The following is a 17,888-nucleotide window of genomic DNA, read 5'->3' as shown; positions in this document are numbered from 1 at the left end:
GGGGCTCCGTGCGGTAACGTATGGTACAGTCCAATCTTTCATTGTTTACACAATTGATGTAGAGGGGTCTGGCGAGACTGGTTACCGGGATGTTGAACCTGTTGATGAGAGAGGCCAAAATAAAGTTTCCTGCAGATCCGGAATCCAAGAAGGCCATAGTAGAGAAGGAGAAGGTAGATGCAGATATCCGCACAGGCACAGTAAGACGTGGAGAAGCAGAGCTGACATCAAGGACTGTCTCACCTTTGTGCGGAGTCAGCGTGCGTCTTTCCAGGCGGGGAGGACGGATAGGACAATCCTTCAGGAAGTGTTCGGTACCGGCACAGTACAGGCAGAGATTCTCCATGCGGCGTCGTGTCCTCTCTTGAGGTGTCAGGCGAGACCGGTCAACTTGCATAGCCTCCACGGCGGGAGGCACAGGAACGGATTGCAGAGGACCAGAGGAGAGAGGAGCCGGGGAGAAAAAACGCCTCGTGCGAACAAAGTCCATATCCTGGCGGAGCTCCTGACGCCTTTCGGAAAAACGCATGTCAATGCGAGTGGCAAGATGAATGAGTTCATGTAGATTAGCAGGAATTTCTCGTGCGGCCAGAACATCTTAAATGTTGCTGGATAGGCCTTTTTTAAAGGTCGCGCAGAGGGCCTCATTATTCCAGGATAGTTCAGAAGCAAGAGTACGGAATTGTATGGCGTACTCGCCAACGGAAGAATTACCCTGGACCAGGTTCAGCAGGGCAGTCTCAGCAGAAGAGGCTCGGGCAGGTTCCTCAAAGACACTACGAATTTCCGAGAAGAAGGAGTGTACAGAGGCAGTGACGGGGTCATTGCGGTCCCAGAGCGGTGTGGCCCATGACAGAGCTTTTCCAGACAGAAGGCTGACTACGAAAGCCACCTTAGACCTTTCAGTAGGAAACTGGTCCGACATCATCTCCAAGTGCAGGGAACATTGTGAAAGAAAGCCACGGCAAAACTTAGAGTCCCCATCAAATTTATCCGGCAAGGATAGTCGTAGGCCTGAAGCGGCCACTCGCTGCGGAGGAGGTGCAGGAGCTGGCGGAGGAGATGATTGCTGAAGCTGTGGTAGTAGCTGCTGTAGCATCACGGTCAGTTGAGACAGCTGGTGGCCTTGTTGCGCTATCTGTTGTGACTGCTGGGCGACCACCGTGGTGAGGTCGGCGACAACTGGCAGAGGTACTTCAGCGGGATCCATGGCCGGATCTACTGTCACGATGCCGGCTGGCAGGAGGTGGATCCTCTGTGCCAGAGAGAGATTGGCGTGGACCGTGCTAGTGGACCGGTTCTAAGTTACTACTGGTGTTCACCAGAGCCCGCCGCAAAGCGGGATGGTCTTGCTGCGGCGGTAGTAACCAGGTCGCATCCACTAGCAACGGCTCAACCTCTCTGACTGCTGAAGATAGGCGCGGTACAAGGGAGTAGACAAAAGCAAGGTCGGACGTAGCAGAAGGTCGGGGCAGGCAGCAAGGATCGTAGTCAGGGGCAACGGCAGGAGGTCTGGAACACAGGCTAGGAACACACAAGGGATCGCTTTCACTAGGCACAAGGGCAACAAGATCCGGCGAGGGAGTGCAGGGGAAGTGAGGTATACATAGGGAGTGCACAGGTGAAGACACTAATTGGAACCACTGCGCCAATCAGCGCGCGCGCCGGGACAGGACCGAGGGAGAGCGAGTCAGGTACGGAAGCCGGGGTGCGCATCGCGAGCGGGCGCCACCCGCATCGCGAATCGCATCCCGGCTGGAGGCGGTATCGCAGCGCACCCGGTCAGTGGATCTGACCGGGGCGCTGCCGTAGCGAGGATGTTGCGAGCGCTCCGGGGAGGAGCGGGGACCCGGAGCGCTCGGCGTAACACGTACTAATTTGGTTAAAAAGTTTGTGATTTTTTTTAAGCACAACAATAATATAAAAATATGTAATAATGGGTATCATTTTAATCGTATTGACCCTCAGAATAAAGAACACACGTCATTTTTACCATAAATTGTACGGCGTGAAAACAAAACCTTCCAAAATTAGCAAAATTGCGTTTTTCGTTTTAATTTCCCCACAAAAATAGTGTTTTTTGGTTGCGCCATACATTTTATGATATAATGAGTGATGTCATTACAAAGGACAACTGGTCACGCAAAAAACAAGCCCTCATACTAGTCTGTGGATGAAAATATAAAAGAGTTATGATTTTTAGAAGGCGAGGAGGAAAAAATGAAAACGTAAAAATGTAATTGTCTGAGTCCTTAAGGCCAAAATGGGCTGAGTCCTTAAGGGGTTAAACAAAGAGACTCTATATTATTTTTATGCACAATAGAAAAGTGTTTGATCTGTGTTTGCACCGTCTGTACGGTGCGTCCCACGTATTGCAACCCACAACTACAATTTAACAGCTAAATTGCGTAATGTGTACCACAATCCACCTGATCTTTAATCTGAAAACTTTTTTTGGTTTGAGATGATTCAGATTTATCTATCCTGGCGCTCTTGATCATTTCCCATCATAAACAGCGGTTTCTTTTGCATGGAGTGCAGACGCTTTCTGCTGACTCACCTGCAACTTTGGATGCCGGATTTTCCCTCAACCTACTTGGTGCTAGTAAATTTTTAAGATTCTTTCCACGCCTAAAAGTAACATTGGGAAACTCAGGGACTATTTATTTTAAAGCCGTATCCGCCCGAATTATTGGCCAGTTTTTTTCTGATTATTTTTTTAATCTTTATTGCACCATTGTTAAAATCAGTAACAAAATTATACCTGAATTTATTTTCCTCCTTTTTTGTCTTTATTAGAAATTGTGTCTGTACCTTTATTTCCGGTATCCAAAAAATCTGACTGTTTTTTTGATCTTGATTCTATTAAAAGCTGTGGACAATAATTTCTTTGGGAATCCCTTCTCAAGAAAACGCTTCTTCAATATTGTTGATTGTACTTTAAAATCCACATCTGTGGTACAATTTTTTCTAATCCATACATACAGTGATCCCTCAACTTACAATGGCCTCAACATACAATAGTTTCAACATACAATGGTCTTTTCTGGACCATTGTAACTTGAAACCAGACTCAACATACAATGTTACAGACAGTCCAGATCTGTGAAACGTGTCACAACTGGAGGAACTGACCAATCAGAATGGGCATTTTACTGGTAAATCACCTGTATTACTGAAGTGCATGCACTGACTGGCTGTCTGGTAGCGCCCCCTACAGTACATGGAGGAACTACAATTTCTGTACTACTCCTTACTGGTGCCGGGGTTAGCTGCTCCTTTGGACACCAAGCAAGGGTGGTTCCATTTGGGACACTGGGTGTACTGTATAGGACCCTGAAGAAGCTCCTGTCCTCTACATAAACCATTGTTTCCCAACCAGGGTGCCTCCAGCTGTTGCCAAACTACAACTCCCAGCATGCCCGGACAGCCAACGGCTGTCCGGGCATGCTGGGAGTTATAGTTTTGCAACAGCTGGAGGCACACTGGTTGGGAAACACTGACATAGACAGTGATTTACAGCTCCCAGCAGATCTTTCTTAGGCTGGGTTCACACTACGTTTTGTCCCATACGGGAGCGCATACGGCAGGGGGGAGCTAAAAGCTCGCGCTCCCGTATGTGACCGTATGCGCTCCCGTATGCCATTCATTTCAATGAGCCGACCGGAGTGAAACGTTCGGTCCGGTCGGCTCATTTTTGCGCCGTATGCGCTTTTACAACCGGACCTAAAACTGTGGTCAACCACGGTTTTAGGTCCGGTTGTAAAAGCGCATACGGCGCAAAAATTAGCCGACCGGACCGAATGTTTCACTCCGGTCGGCTCATTGAAATGAATGGCATACGGGAGCGCATACGGTCACATACGGGAGCGCGAGCTTTTAGCTCCCCCCTGCCGTATGCGCTCCCGTATGGGACAAAACGTAGTGTGAACCCAGCCTTACTTTTATATGTAAGGATTTGCTTTATCTATATTAGTTATTTACTTATTTTGCTTTAATCCTCACCTTTTCCTATTTTTGGATGACATTTTGGGGGCTTCAGAACCAATTACCAGGTTTCCATAGAGTTATGGTCTCAACATACAATGGTTTCAACATACAACTTAACATATGTGAATATTAGCATATACAAAATTAGCATACTCGAAAATTTGCATATGCGAAAATTAGCATATGCGAATTGTCGCATATGCGAATTTTCGCGCGCCAGTCTCACACAGTAGTATCACAGCCTTCTTTACACCACACAAGCTGGAAGCAGAGAGGGGTGATCACTGTGAAGAAAAAAAAAAACGAATATTCGTAATTACGAATATATAGCGCTATATTCGCGAAATTCGCGAATTCGCGAATATGCGATATTCGCGAATAATATTCGAATTGCGAATATTCGCGAGCAACACTACTCAGTACCTAATGGCAGTCAGGCTACCTCTGGAAAACACATGGAGGGCTGTGCGTCCCCCAAAGAAATGCCACCCCGCACCATTACTGACCCACCGCCAAACCGGTCATGCTGGAGAATGTTGTAGGCAGCAGAACATTCTCCACAGCGTCTCCAGCCTCTGTCACCACTGTCACATGTGCTCAGTGTGGACCTGCTTTCATCTGTGAAGAGCACAGAGCGCCAGTGGCCAATTTGCCAATCCTGGTGTCTCTGGCAAATGCCAAACGTCTTGCACGGTGTTGGGCTGTAAGCACAACCCCCACCTGTGGACGTCGGGCCCTCATACGACCCTAATGGAGTCTGTTTCTGACCATTTGAGTGGACACATGCACATTTGTGGCCTGCTGGAGGTCATTTTGCAGGGCTCTGGCAGTGCTCCTCCTGTTCCTTGCACAAAGGCGGAGGTAGCGGTCCTGCTGCTGGGTTGTTGCCCTCCTACGGCCTTTTCTACATCTCATGATGTACTGGCCTGTCTGCTGGTAGCGCCTCCATGCTCTGGACACTACGCTGACAGACACAGCGAACCTTCTTGCCACAGCTCGCATTGATGTGCCATCCTGGATGAGCTTCACTACCTGAGCCACTTGTGTGGGTTGTAGACTCCGTCTCATGCTACCACTAGAGTGAAAGCACCCCCAGCATTCAAAAGTGACCAAAACATCAGCCAGGAAGCATAGGAACTGAGAAGTAGTCTGTCATCACCACCTTCAGAACTACTCCTTTATTGGGGGAGTCTTGCTAATTGCCTATAATTTCCACCTGTTGTCTGTTCCATTTGTACAACAGCATGTGAAATTGAGTGGACAGTGTGATCTCACAGAAGTGTCAGTGACCTTTATTTTTTTGAGCAGTGTATTTATTATGGTATTATCTACATCATATAAAAAGTTTTTGCTAACGACAGGTAAACTTTAACTGAAGCAAAGATTTAGTTTGCTGGTATCCAGCACTCAGAGGACGAATGACTGGAGCAGGGACTTCTGTTAAGGAAACTACAGTTAAAGTTATACTATCTTTAAAAAAAAAAAGACATGTTGCCTGGATATCTCAAAAGTTTTGATCGCAGTGGGTTTCGCGCTCCACTACCTGGCCAGCAGATCCAACCATTTCACAGCATAGCGTTCTATAGCAAAAAAGGCCAGATTTGATTGACATCCGGGGGGTGAGCACCACGTTGGCACAAACTTCCCTGGCTTATTACAAGTGATTGCAGCAGGTCTCAGGAAGGAGACCGGATGCAATAAAAACTTTTGACATGTGTGTGTAACATGTCAAAAGTTTTATTTTTTTTAAATACAAGGGGGCATTCTCTGGTGGCACGCCGTGCAACTTCTGTGGGCACGCGGCCATAGTTCGCCAGGCAGGGCAAAAGATCTTTTCGGGACACAAGGCCCGCCGTGAGGTAGCGCACGCAGGGACATTACTTACGTCCCGTGCGCGCGCCCACAGGAACGGGGGAGTGGAGCATCGCGGAGTTACCAGCTAGACTTCAGCTTGGATGCTATGACCACCGCTCCTCCGGTCCCGGGACCTACTGCTATGGGACATGGGGGGAGATGTGACATGGGGGAGATGTGACATGGGGGGAGATGTGACATGGGGGGAGATGTGACATGGGGGGAGATGTGACATGGGGGCGATGTGAAATCTGGGGAGATGTGACATGGGGGAGATGTGATGGGGAGATGTGACAGGCGGATGTGACATGGGGAGGAGATGTGACAGGGGGGATGTGACATGGGGGATCTGACATGGTGGATGTGATATGGGGGAAGATGTGACGGGGGAGATGTGACAGGGGGGATGTGACATGGGGGATGTGACAGGGGGATGTGACAGGGGGGGATCTGACATGGGGGGAGTTGTGACGGGGGGGATGTGACGGGGGGATGTGACATTGGGGAAGATGTGACATGGGGGGGGAGATGAGACATGGGGGGGATGTGACATGGGGGAGATGTGACATGGGGGATATGACATGGGGGGGGAGATGTGACATGGGGAAAATGTGACATGGGGGAAGATGTGACATGGGGGAGATGTGACATGGGGGATGATGTGATGGGGGGATGTGACATTGGGGAAGATGTGACATGGCGGGAGATGTGACATGGGGGGATGTGACATGGAGGAGATGTGACATGGGGGATGGGACATGGGGGAGATGTGATATGGGGAGATGTGACATGGGGGATGTGACATGGGGAGATGTGACATGGGGGATGATGTGATGGGGGGGATGTGACATTGGGGAAGATGTGACATGGCGGGAGATGTGACATGGGGGGATATGACATGGGGGAGATGTGACATGGGGTATGGGACATAGGGGAGATGTGATATGGGGAGATGTGACATGGGGGAGATGTGACATGGGGAGATGTGACATGGGGGAAGATGTGACAAATGGAACATGTGACATGGGGGGGAGATGAGATATGGGAGAGATGTGATAAGGGGAATAAGTGACAAGGTGGGGGAAGGCGACAAGGTGGGAGATGTGACAGAGGGAGATTCGACAAGGTGGGAAAATTTACATGGGAGAATGCAACATTGGGGGATTGACATGAAATTGTGGGATGTGAAATGGGTTGTGTATGTGTGACATGGGAGAATGTGAAATGGGGATAGACATGTAATGGGGGGGGATCATGTACTCAATAGTTGTGAATTTGGGAGATAGAAATGAAATGGGGGGGATTGGACATAAAATGGGGGAGATTGGACATGTAATCGGGGGATTTCACAATTTGTTCACATATCGAACTCGCAGCATTTACCTCTATAATCGCAATCGCACATTTTTCCCAAATCGTGCAGCCCTAGTCACTATATAAATTACCACACGCATATGGCCTTTAAGTTATTAATCTACCACCTATAAGAAGTTATGGCGCATTATAATTAAGAGCAGGGACAGCCATCCGAATTCTGCTCGCATGATTTCTAATGAAGAAACGTGAAGTTTAATTACATTAGAATATTCAGTACAAACTAGCATAATAAACAATTATATGTATTAATGACGTTTTCCCCTTTAATTACGGCCCGTTAATGTGCCCCTTATTTCTGCGCCGGCTTCAATTTGCATACAAATATTTAGATCATTAGCCTTTTCATTGCAAATGGAATATCCAAAGCCTTGTTTAACCCGCTAAAAACCTACAGAAAATTGTTCTAACCTTTCCCATCCTACACAATACAAAAAATAAAAGACATCAGTTCGTTTCTTACCATTAGACGTAGCTGCTTTCTTCTTTGGAGAAATCTTGATGTAATCTCCTTCCATAAGAGCGTGCGGGTGAATGTGCTTCATGTGGTTAGAGTCAAAGGTAAACAGTTTGAGAGCTGCAAAGACAGTGGAGGAATTACGCGTTAATGCCACGTGCGGCGTTTGATGGAAATAATTATGGTAAATATATACAGCTCTCAAAATAGGTACAAGAGGGAACAGTCTTCAGGCAGTAAATGTTTAGAATTCTTGGAAGACAAAGAGAACGCTTTGTATAAACAATATATTATAATAAAGCAAGCTTATATGTATTATTGTGTGGCGGAAACAATCATCATGTTATTCAAAAGTAATAAAACTGAATTTATAAAGTGCAATGCATTCGGGAAGTTTTCAGACCATAACACTATTTTTATTTTTTTTTACATGTTGTTATGCTGAGGCCTTGTGCTTTAAAAAAGGTTATAGTGCGGCCCGAGACAATGCATCACTTGTCAGGTGTTGAAAGGGAGCATGTCTGTGCTTCAATGTGTGGAGCCACCGCTGAGTGGGAGGTAGATCATTTTCCATGGCGATGCAGTGAATTGTAGTTTCAAGCACAGCACAACATGGAAGGGAGCCTAGCTGTGCTGCAATGGGTGGGGTGGCTGATGTGTGGGAAGGAGATAAGTCACCACCCATCAAAAACAAGGGATCCTGGGGATTGTAGTTGAAGGGTGGGCACAGATATAGGAAGTAGCCAGTTGTCAAAAACAAGCCAGCAGCATGATGGGGGACACAGGACATGGCCATTTACCACCAACACAAGCACAGATCCTTGGTAAGCATGTCCATTACTATCTGACACTTAAAGGGGTTATCCAGGGAAAACCTTTTTTTTTTTAATATATCAACTGGCTCCAGAAAGCTAAACAGATTTATAAATTACTTCTATTAAAAAATCTTCATCCTTTCAGTACTTATGAGCTTCTGAAGTTGAGTTGTTCTTTTCTGTCTAAGTGCTCTCTGATGACACCTGTCTCGGGAACTGTCCAGAGTAGAAGCAAATCCCCATAGCAAACCTCTTCTACTCTGTGCAGTTCCCGAGACAAGCAGAGATGTCAGCAGAGAGCACTGTTGCCAGACAGAAAACAACAACTCAACTTCAGCAGCTGATAATTATTGAAAGGATTCAGATTTTTTTGGGAAAAGTAATTTACAAATTTGTTTAACTTTCTGAAGCCAGTTGATATAAAGAAAAAAGTTTTTCCTGGAATACCCCTTTAATTACTAAAGTCACCTTACCGTGGATAATATATAAAAATCTGTTTCCCCCCCCCCCCCCCCCAAACCCTTCTGTATTTTTATGCTCAACTTAAAATGTTTTTTTTTTTTTTTCATTTTTAGATCTTACTTTATTTCTTTCACATTCTACAGGATCTCTCCACCGGCCCAGGTACGAAATTAAAGTGAGAGGAACATTGATTGCAGAAAATTGCAGAGAGAGAGAGAGAGAGCGTTAAGGCTTTGAGTGCAGCTTAAGCCCTGGCAGAGTCCACCATGTTTTTGTACGTTGCCATGGTAACCTTTCATGGTACGCTCCTAACCGATGGGATAACCCTTTGCTAACCTCTGCTCACCCATAACCGGAGATTAGGAGCCAATCTGTAGTTATGGTGATAAATACCGAAGCAAAACAAAGAAGTCGACTTTTCCCCGTATTGGGCACAGATTTGCTATTACCTTGATGAGCCGTTATATAGCCGTATTATTTCTACGCATTACCAGGCAATATAAAATCGTAGTCATTGGAAATATCTGCCTCACGTTCCAACGGAGTGTATTTCTAGAATCACTTGATAAGTCCCCAAACCGGGACTTGGCAAAGCAAATTATTTCTATGTCGCTTTCTGTTCTCCGCACATGAAGCCTTACAATGACCCCAGTACTGGAGAAGGATATTATTGGAGCGGATGGCAGAAAAAGGAGACTAATAGAAGCCCCAGGAGGCCTCGGTGGGGCAGGGTAACAGCGCTTGCATTGATAAAATGACCCCCGTGTGGTCAAATACAATGTGGGCCTGTAAAGTGGTTACCTGGTGCTGACCACTTGTGTTCTCTATAAGGAATTCTAAGGGGCAGGGGGAGGGGATGCATGTTAATTCAGACCCCCTTTTATAGCAGGAGATGAAGGGGGTAGGGGGGTATCCAGAATTATTCCATAATAATTCCATTTGGCTTGATCATTGGGCCTGCACCTATTTTTTTCCATCACCCTATAGGCCAGTGTTTCCCAACCAGGGTGCCTCCAGCTGTTGCAAAAGTACAACTCCCAGCATGGGGGTTGTACTTTTGCAACAGCTGGAGGCACCTTAGTTTGGAAATACTTTATTTATGATGTGTAAGCGATTTCATGGTCTTTTTTCTACTACCTTTTATTGCTGGGTTGTTGAGGTGATGAGGTCTGGGCATAAATTCTCACATTATAAGGAATGATAGCGAGGAAATGGTGACTTTATATGTACTTATATATGTATTGATATGTGGAGAGGAAGAAAAGGTGGATAGATGTGAGATAGATATGAGATAGATAGATATGAGATAGATATGAGATAGATAGATAAATAGATAGATAGATAGATAGATACATACATAGATAGATAGATAGATATGAGATAGATAGATAGATAGATAGATATGAGATAGATAGATAGATAGATAGATAGATATGAGATAGATAGATAGATAGATAGATAAATAGATAGATACATAGATAGATAGATAGATACATATGAGATAAATAGATATGAGATAGATAGATATGAGATAGATAGATAGATGTGAGATAGATACGAGATAGATAGAGAAATAGATAGATGTGAGATTAATAGATAGATATGAGATAGATAGATGGGAGATAGATACAAGACAGATAGATAAATCGATAGATATGAGATAGATAAATAGATAAATATGAGATAGTAGATAGAGAGATAGATAGATAGATAGATATGAGATAGATAGATAAATAGATAGACAGATAGATAGATAGGAGATAAATAGATTTGAGATTGATAGATAGATATGACATAGATAGATGTGAGATAGATATGAGATAGATAGATATGAGATAGATATATAGATAAATATGAGATAGTAGATAGAGAGATAGATAGATATGAGATAGATAGATAAATAGATAGACAGATAGCTAGAAAGATAGATAGATAGATAGATAGGAGATAGATAGATTTGAGATAGATACGAGATAGATAGATAGATAGATAGATAGATGTGAGATTGATTGATAGATAGATATGACATAGATAGATGTGAGATAGATACGAGATAGATAGATTTGAGATAGATATATAGATATGAGATGGATAAATAGATAGGAATGAGATAGTAGATAGATAGATATGAGATAGATAGATAGATATGAGATAGATAAATAGATAGATATGAGATAGATAGATAGATAGATATGAGATAGATAAATAGATAGGAATGAGATAGTAGATAGATAGATATGAGATAGATAGATAGATATGAGATAGATAAATAGATAGATATGAGATAGATAGATAGATATGAGATAGATATAAGATAGATAGATAGATATGAGATAGATAGATAGATAGATAGATAGATATGAGATAGATAGATATGAGATAGATGAAAGGGAAATCAGATAGATATGGGATAAAATAGGGAGAAGAGCTCCTTTTTGTTAGATAGATAGGTATGAGATAGATAGATAGATAGATAGATGGAATGCGAAAAAAAGCCTGTCCCTCACCCATATCACTGGCATCTACATCGAGCTGGGTTGTTTTCTGGAAGTTCTGTGACATATCTAGCGCCAGCCGCTCGGTGGTGTGCAGGAGTTTGGTTATACTGTTTCTCCTGTTCTCTTCTTTTAACTTCTTCCAAACTGTAATTTTATCCTTTTCAACCAAGTTGTTCACGGTGTTAACAAGAGTCTGCCGATCGGAATAAAGAAATAAAGACCTTATCACAGCGCACGCTGCCATTTAGCATTCACTCTTTAAAAAAGAATGTAAAGCCTGAATCACTTACGGTAATGGTGGTGTTAGTGAGAGTCTCTTTGTTTGGCGCTGTCTTATTTAAAGTGCTTAGCAGTGGAGAGGAAGCGGCGAGCACTTCAATGTAGGAAATCACATCCACGGGCAGGAGCTCTCTTGTCGTACTTCTCTGAATTTCCTTTAGAATAGCTATTGGCTCTTTGATGGTGTTGACCTAAATTAGAGATGGAGATATAAGAGCGAGCGAGAGCGCTACGTATGTATGAAGGATATTACACTGGTTTTTTTTACTGTGACTTGTCGCAATTTTCTTTATACAGTGGTCCCTCAACATGCGATGGTAATCCGTTCCAAATGGACCATCGTTTGTTGAAACCATCGTATGTTGAGGGATCCGTGCAATGTAAAGTATAGGACAGTGGTCTACAACCTGCAGATCTCCAGATGTTGCAAAACTACAACACCCAGCATGCCCGGACAGCCAACGGCTGTCCGGGCATGCTGGGAGTTGTAGTTTTGCAACATCGGGAGGTCCGCAGGTTGAAGACCACTAGTATTGGAGGTTATACTCACCTGTCCCCGCCGCTCCGGACCGTCACCGCTCGTCACCGCTGCCCTGGATGTCGCCTTCCATCGCTGTCACCGCGTCCCCGTGGTGTCCCCAACGCTCCGGCAAGGCCTCTGCTTCCCCGGCATCCTCGCTCTCCGTCGCCGCCATCACGTCGCTACGCACGCCGCTCCTATTGGATGACGGGACGGCGTGCGCAGCGACGTGATGACGACAATGGAGAGCGCCGACGATGCAGGGGATCCCGAAGAGGACGCGCCGGAGCCCCGAGGAAGGGTAAGTGATCGTCAGCGGAGCACACGGGGCACCGTAAACGGCTATCCGGTGGCAGCTGAAGCAGTCTGCGCTGCCGGATAGCCGTTTATGCGATGGCCCCGACATACAAAAGCATCGTATGTTGATGCTGCCTCTGAGAGGCCATCGTATGTTGAAATGATCGTATGTCGGGGCCATCGTAGGTCGGGGGGGGGGTCACTGTATGTTACTTTTTGCGACAATCAGTTGCGCCAAGTGGTTTAAAACATTATCACTGAATTGACGGTGTTAGTCAGGATTTCAGTTACAATCATGCATCGGTTTGGAATTCGTTAATTGCGACTTTTTGATTTGACGCAAATTTTGGCGCAAATACCTTCATTAAGGCGCAAATCCACACCAAAAATAAAATGACAGAGAAAATAGCTACAACAATAGAATGTAGAACATTTAAACAGTGTCCAACCAGAAAGCGCAAAAAGGACCCTGGAAATTAATAGAAGCAACCTGATTGGTTGCTAGGGGAAAATGCAACACTTTTCCTAGGCAGAGGTCTGGATGAATATCCCCCCTAATGCACAAATTAAAAACAGCACAAAAAAAAGGCCCTGGCTGTGCGAGCTTTACCTCTGTAAACCAGCCAAAGTCCCAAGGTCAAATTTAAAGCGGTACTCTTTAATTAATTAATTAATTTTTTTATGAACTGGTGCCAGAAAGTTAAACAGATTTGTAAATTACTTCTATTAAAAGATCTCTACCCTTCCAGTACTTTTTAGCAGCTGTATGCTACTGAAGAAATTCTTTTCTTTTTGAATTTCTTTTTTTTTGTCTTGTCCACAGTGCTCACTGCTGACACCTCTGTCCGTGTCAGGAACTGTCCAGAGCAGCATAGGTTTGCTATGGGGATTTTCTCCTGCTCTGGACAGTTCCTGATATGGGCATCAGGTGTCAGCAGAGAGCACTGTGGAGAAGACAAAAAAGAAATTCAAAAAGAAAAGATTTTCCTCTGTAGCATACAGCTGCTAAAAAGTACTGGAAGGGTAAATATCTTTTTTTTTATAGAAGTCATTTACAAATCTGTTTAACTTTCTGGCATCAGTTCATTAAAAAAAAAAAAAAAGTTTGCCACCGGAGTACCCCTTTAACTGCCACACAGTCAGAAAGTTCTGCCTGGAATTCTGGAGTAGGAATCTACGCCTTTTGTAAATTACCAATGCATGAACCTGCATAAATCTGGGTTACTGCATGTAATAACATATTAGTTGGAGCAGTGTTTCCCAACCAGGGTGCCTCCAGCTGTTGCAAAACTACAACTCTCAGCCTGCCCGGACAGCCTCCGGCTGTCCGGGCAGGCTGGGAGTTGTAGTTTTGCAACAGCTGGAGGCACCCTGGTTCAGAAACACTGAGTTAGGCTGCGATCACACGGCCGTCTCCAGTCAAAATTAAAAACAGACTTTACAAAAAACGGACAGTAACGGATGCAAACGGATGTTATCCGTTTGTATCCGTTATTGTTCATTTAATAAAGCAAGAATTTTTTTTTAGTTCTGAGCATGCTCAGAAGTAAAAATGGAGAAAAAAAAGATGCAAACGGATGACATTAAAGGCTCCGATCCGTTTTCCATAGACTTCACTGTTAAATTTACTGTATCCGTTTTTTCTTCCATTTTTTTTTTTAGACGGAAGAAAAAATACTGCCTGTGCCGTTTTTTCTGCCGTCAAAAAAACGGAAATGAGCGTAGACGGGCACAAACGGATGTAAAATGGATTGTAAAAAAAATCCCAATGACATAAATGGGATTTAAAAAAAAAAAAAAAAAAAAAACGCTTTTAATCCGTTTACAGCCTGCAAGAACGGAACCGAAACTGGGATAAAAAAAAACGGGGACAGGCGGCCGTGTGAACGCACCCTTGGAGTCTTAGCAGCAAGGGCATTTTAGAAGTTACAAGAAAATCAATGGTCAGGAGCTGGGACTTACAGGTCACTCTACTCTCGCGACAATGGGCAGGACTGGACAAGTTTCTAATCTCAACAGTTTAAAGGAGAAATGTAGTGAAAGATAACATCCCGTATCCAAAGGATATGCTCCATTGGTGGTCTCCTAACCTCCATGGATGGTGACGTCATGCATGTATAAGATCTACGTAAACTATAATGGAATAAGCAAACTGGATACCTTCTTAAGAGAGTTTAAAGGGGTACTCCGCCTCTAAACATCTTATCCCCTATCCAAAAGATGTCTGAACGTGAGGGTCCCGCCGCTGGGGACCCCCGCAATCTCGGCTTCACCCCCCCCAGACATCTGGTGCACGGAGCGAACTTCGCTCTATGACTGGTGATGCGGTGCGGGTGCCCGTGACGTTGCGGTCACGCCCCGCTCGTAAATCCTAAGGATAGGGGATAAGTTATATCTCCCGGGGGTCCGACTGCTGGGACCCCCCCCCCCCCCCCGATCTCCTGAACAGGGCCCTGGCAGTCTGCTGGGACCGGCGGCTGACACGCCCCCCTCCATGTATCCCATAGAGATACATGGAGGCTTCCTGTGGGGGTCTCAACGGCCGCTCCCAGCAGACTGCCAAGGCCCCGTTCAGGAGATCATGGGGGGTCCCAGCAGTCGGACCCTCGTGAGCTATAACTTATCCCCTATCCTTAGGATTTAAGAGCGAGGCATGACCGCAACGTCAAAAGCACCCACCCCGCATCACCAGTCATAGAGCGAAGTTCGCTCCGTGCACCGGATGTCTGGGGTGGTGAAGCCGAGATCGCGGGGGTCCCCAGCGGCGGGACCCTCACGTTCAGACATCTTTTGGATAAGGGATAAGATGTCTAGAGGCGGAGTACCCCTTTAAACCCTTTTAAGAAGGTATCCAGTTTGCTTATTCCATTATAGTAGATCTTATACATGCATGACGTCACCATCCAATGGAGGTTAGGAGACCACCAATGGAGCATGACCCTTTTCCTCAGGGCCTAGTCTTCGAGAGCATATCCCCAGACCTCCATACCTTGCTCATAGTTTGATTAATGCTTGTGGAGATGCACCGATCATCCAGATGACACTTAATCTTCACATTTTCTACAAAGAAAAAAAAAACATTTTGAATATATCATATATCATAATCCATCCGAAGTTATAGCAAATAATGAATGACATTAATGTATGTGTAAATGAAGGAAGGGAAAAGAATTCAACCTAATGGAATACATTTCATAGAACCTAGAACCTAGAATGTAGCTAATGTAACATTCTTTGGTTTTCTTTCTTTTTACATATTTTCTGGTTTCTGACACAATAACATTACAATAGTCAATTTTGTAAAATGTGAACTATCTCTAAATTTAAGGGGAACTATCCTGCAGGGCAATTTATCCCTTATCTAAAGGATAGGGGATAAGTTTTAGATTGCGGGGGTCCGACCACTGGGACACCCTGCGATCTCCTGCATGGCACCCCAGCACTTCCCAGTAGAGATGAGCGAACTTACAGTAAATTCGATTCGTCGCAAACTTCTCGGCTCGGCAGTTGATGACTTATCCTGCATAAATTAGTTCAGCTTTCAGGTGCTCCGGTGGGCTGGAAAAGGTGGATACAGTCCTAGGAAAGAATCTCTTAGGAATGTATCCACCTTTTCCAGCCCACGGGAGCACCTGAAAGCTGAACTAAATTATGCAGGAAAAGTCATCAACTGCCGAGCCGAGAAGTTCGCGACGAATCGAATTTACTGTAAGTTCGCTCATCTCTACTTCCCAGGAACAGAGCCTGTCGACCCCTGCATGCACCCTTGATGTATCTCTATGGGAGAGCCGGAGATAGCTGAACGCTCAGTCACTGGCTTTCCCATAGAGATACATGGAGGGAATGTGTCAGCTTTGTGCTGGGGTCGACACACTTCATTTCTGAGGAGAGCTGGGGTGCCATGCAGGAGATCGCTAGGGATCGTGGCGGTTGGACCCCCCTCGCGATCAGATATTTAAATTGTCCTGCACGATAGTACAGTGATCCCTCAACTTACAATGGCCTCAACATACAATACTTTCAAGATACAATGGACTTTTGTGGACCATTGTAACTTGAAACCAAACTCGACATACCATGCTATGGAATCTGCAAAACGTGTCGATGGCTGGAAGAACCGACCAATCAGAATGGATATTTTACTGGTAAAACCCCTGTATTCCTAAAGTGCATGCACTGACTGGTGTCTGGTAGCGCCCCCTACAGTACAGGGAGGTATTACATGTTCTGTACTCTTTACCTCTGCCAGGGTTAGCTGCTTCTTTGTACATCAGTTGAGGGAGTCTCCATTTTCCTTTTTTTTTAGGACATTATATGTTCTGTACAGGACCCTGAATATCGTATAGCACCTGCTGAATATCGTATAGGTTCCACCTATATAGGCCGCCAAAGCAGGGTAGGACCCTACTGGGTACTGTTTTAATCTCGTTTTTGCCCGCCCCCACTGGATTTCTAACCATTACTGCTCACTCCCGCAAGGTGTGATTTTCATTGCCCGTGCCATTTCATTTCCCTCCAGGGCATTTCATCACCCCACCCCCTTGTGCTATTTCATCAGCCCCCTGTGGCATTTTGGAGGTTTACAGGACGGCATGGAATTTTGCAGGACCAGCTGTATGCCCTATTACCACACGTTCCTGCCCGCAACAACCTCATTAGTGTCCACAACCACAAGTTTATATTGGGCACCCTGGAATCCAAGGGGTACCAATCCCGATGCACGGCTCATCCATAGAGGCATGGGTTACACACAACCTTTGAAGGTGTCTTGTGGTATCTGGCACCAAGACATTAACAGAAGATCCTCTACGTCATGAAGATGTGAGATGCGGCCTCCATGGACTAGACTAATTTTTCTAGCACAGATGCTCGATCAGAATTAAGATCTGGGCAATGTGGACAACTTCAACTCTTTGGCACACTCCTCAAGTCCTCTCCCTGCACAATGTTTGCCGTGTGGCTGAGGCATCCTTTCGGAAGAGACCACTGTCATTAGGGGATCCTGTTGCCATGAAGGGGGCTTCTTGGTCTGTACAATGTTTAGGAAGGGGACACATGTCACAGCAACATTCATATGAATTCTCCTGTAGGACCCAAGGTTTCCAGCAGAACATTGCCCATCCCATTACCCCCACTGGCTTATCTTCTTCCCATAGTAGATCCTGGTGCCATCTCTTTCCTAGATAACTAATGAACCTGATTAATCAGACTAAGCCGCCTTCTTCCATCCCTCCACGGTCTAGTTCTTATGCTCACATGCCCATTGTAGTAACCTTTATTGGTATTCAAGAGTCACAGGGGGCACTCTACAGCAGTCCTATTGTGGGAATGGCACTTTTGGT

General features: G+C 45.1%; 1 protein-coding gene across 3 annotated transcripts in view; it reads right to left on the bottom strand.

Annotated features, from left to right (window-relative positions):
- Positions 1 to 17,888, bottom strand: part of ADGRL4 (adhesion G protein-coupled receptor L4) — a 190,076-nt gene that overhangs the window by 83,032 nt on the left and 89,156 nt on the right. For all 3 annotated transcript variants that reach the window (XM_056532609.1, XM_056532607.1, XM_056532608.1), the window contains 4 exons: positions 15,536 to 15,606; positions 11,741 to 11,920; positions 11,460 to 11,643; positions 7,682 to 7,795 (listed from right to left, as the gene is read on the bottom strand). In XM_056532609.1, coding sequence (XP_056388584.1) covers positions 7,682 to 7,795; positions 11,460 to 11,643; positions 11,741 to 11,920; positions 15,536 to 15,606 — 549 coding nt within the window. The remainder of the gene's footprint in view (positions 1 to 7,681; positions 7,796 to 11,459; positions 11,644 to 11,740; positions 11,921 to 15,535; positions 15,607 to 17,888) is intronic.

This window comes from Hyla sarda, chromosome 7 (genome assembly GCF_029499605.1).
Source record: "Hyla sarda isolate aHylSar1 chromosome 7, aHylSar1.hap1, whole genome shotgun sequence".
Taxonomy (NCBI): Eukaryota; Metazoa; Chordata; class Amphibia; order Anura; family Hylidae; genus Hyla; species Hyla sarda.
This window is presented reverse-complemented; position numbering and strand designations above follow the sequence as displayed.